General features: G+C 59.7%; 1 protein-coding gene across 1 annotated transcript; it reads right to left on the bottom strand.

The window, feature by feature from the left end:
- Positions 1-367: 367 nt before the first annotated feature.
- On the bottom strand, positions 368-2,172 carry LOC103078412 (galectin-7; the record flags this gene model as incomplete). Its single annotated transcript, XM_007464689.1, has 4 exons — positions 368-481; positions 1,106-1,156; positions 1,209-1,365; positions 2,084-2,172. Coding segments are annotated over 4 exons (411 nt in total), but the record flags the coding sequence as incomplete, so codon positions are not given.
- Positions 2,173-2,523: the final 351 nt, after the last annotated feature.

The raw sequence follows: 2,523 nt of genomic DNA, 5'->3' as shown, positions 1-2,523 counted from the left end.
ACGGAGCGGGCGCCAAGGGATGGCTCGGGCCCCTGCAAATTCCCTAAAGTCGGCCCCCCCCCGCATTACCACCTGGCTGCTTTGCAAAGTGCTGCAGGGGCGCAAGCCAAAGCCCCACCCCCGCCAGATCGTGACCCTCCTCAGGCCTCCAGGGACACAAAGTGCCCTCGGAGATCCAGGCCCGGACCCGCCCCGGCCACGCAATCGCTGTGTGACCCTTAGTCAGTGTCTTCACCTCCCTGAGCCTGCTATCCTCGACTGTATGAAGGAGACAAAGACACACAGGAGGCGCACAGACGAGAGACTAAGACTTTATTTGTCACTCAAGACCCCTGAGCCCCGTCCCCACCCGCCCTCCTGGGAAGGCTCAGTAGATTTTCACCAACTCCAGCTGCACGTCCCCGCCCACTTCCACCAAGAACGCGCGCCCTGCTGCGATCCGGTAGCGGAAGTGGTGGTATTCTTTGTCCTCCATCACAACCTGCAGGGGCGAGGAGACAGGGTTTATGGTTCCCGAGGCGACTGCGCGGTCATTCCCGACTCGTACCCACGCTGCGTGACCTCGTCACCCACGCGACCCCGCATTAAGGAAAAGGGCTACTCTTGATTCTAAGCCCTTGCCGTGAGGATTCAATGAGTTCACTGTTGGCACGGGGGTGCTTTTAAGTTTGGCGGTGGATGTGGTCTCCACGGTGCCCGCGTCCGCCACCTCACTGTGACGCACAGATTGAAAGTGGAGAACGGCCTGGGTGGTGGAGGGTCTACAGCGACCACTCCCTGCTGGGACTTATTTTGGGTTCTGTCTCCCAACCCATCCATTCCCCTGCCCCAGAGCCGCTACGTCAGGCGCCAGTGGACAGGGAATAGGGTCCGGGATGTCCACGCCTCCCCGCTGGACACCAACCCTTTGGGCTCGTGCTCTCTCGTCCTTGTCACCGCCATACGCCTGCCCTCTAGTGCGCTTGCGCCAGGGGAGGTGAGGGACTGGGGACGCCCTGCCCAGCCTTGGCCGCGCCTTTGCTCCCCACCTCCGACAAGGGCCTTCCTGGCCTTGCCAAGGGAAGAGACCTGGGTGTTGGCGGCCACCCCTGTGGCAGAGACGCACCTTGAAGCCTTTTATTTTGGCAATGAGGAGCAGATCGAAGGCCTCCCCACGCTGGAAGGCAGAGCCAGAGCCGAATGGCAATGAGGAGCAGATCGAAGTGAACCCCACGCTGGAAGACAGGGCCAGAGCCGCGCTCCTCTGAGCCCCAGGCGCTGCACTCCATGGTGTTGAAGACCACCGAGGATTCATCCAGCCGGGGGTTGAAATGCAGGACGATCTCACTGTCCGGCTCGTCACTGCACAGCAGGTTTATGTAGAACCTGTCAGGTGGCGGATGGGAGGGGGCGTCGGAGAGAGGACTTACCGATTGCCGGAGCACATCCAGGTTTACAGGGACCTGAGAGCCACACGCCAGTGAAGGAGGGGTGGTGGACTGGAGGCCAAGGAGCCCAGATTCCAGGACATCCAGAAACCAACCGGGGACCTGGACACACATCCACCCAGGCGAGGGTCACTGTACTACGGCCTGGGTCCCCCGCATTTCCAGAGTCTGGGAGTTGCCGAGGAGTCATGGTCCTGAGACCGTGGTGCCTCCGATCCCCCAATAACCAGAGGGCCGGGAGCAATACCAGGGGCCCCAGTATTCCCAGGCATCGCAGATTCCCAGAAATCCTGAAGCTCCCGACCCAGGACGTCATAGGTTTGATTGCTGAGGCCTCCCAGGTGCGCAGGGCACCTCTGACTCACAGGCTGTGTTTCCGCAGTTGCTTCAGACTCAGACGGGAAGTCTTACTCTAAGTAAGAGCCTTGGATTGCCCTGGAACTCCCAGATTCTTAGAAAGTTGTAGGGACCCCAGGTACACTGTCCTGGGACAAATGAGTAAAGACATCAGATTGCAGAAGGTGGGAAATAGCTTGGAGATTCCAAGACCCTGGCGGGCAAAGCTGGCCTGGGGCTCGTTCTCTGGGATGTAAGAAGTGCGGTCAGCTGAGCTTGGAGACCTCCCACCCCTTGCCGCAGAGGCTTGGAGGTCTCACCTGTCAGCATTTTTGGGGACGACACCACGAATTCTCATCACGGTGCCGACTTCGAAGCCGTTGGCCAGCGAGGTCCTGTAGGGCACTTTCTGCAGTAGCAGGGGTGCGGTGGCCAAAGTGGATCAGGGAGGCAGAGGAGAGAGACACATGGGTCAGCGCCGGGGAGAACATGGCCAGGACCCAGGCCAGCAGAATCAGAGAGCAGAAAGGGCACAGAGGCAAAGGAAAGAGAGCCAGGCGTAGGGAAAGGGTTGGAGAGAGGAACACAAAGAATCAACAGGAAGATATTCAGAGAGGTAGAAAGTAAGGGGGAAACACCAAGGGGGAGATGGGAGCATGGGATGGATTGGGTCAACCCAGAAACAACAGCCCAGAACGTCATAGCACCCCCGAACACCCACTTTCCCCTTGAAACAGGAGACCTCAGCCAAGCCCCAGCC

Source organism: Lipotes vexillifer, unplaced genomic scaffold (genome assembly GCF_000442215.2).
Source record: "Lipotes vexillifer unplaced genomic scaffold, Lipotes_vexillifer_v1.1 scaffold1815, whole genome shotgun sequence".
In the NCBI taxonomy this organism is placed as follows: domain Eukaryota; kingdom Metazoa; phylum Chordata; class Mammalia; order Artiodactyla; family Lipotidae; genus Lipotes; species Lipotes vexillifer.
The sequence above is the reverse complement of the archived record's forward strand: the minus strand, read 5'-3'. Positions and strand labels throughout refer to the sequence as shown.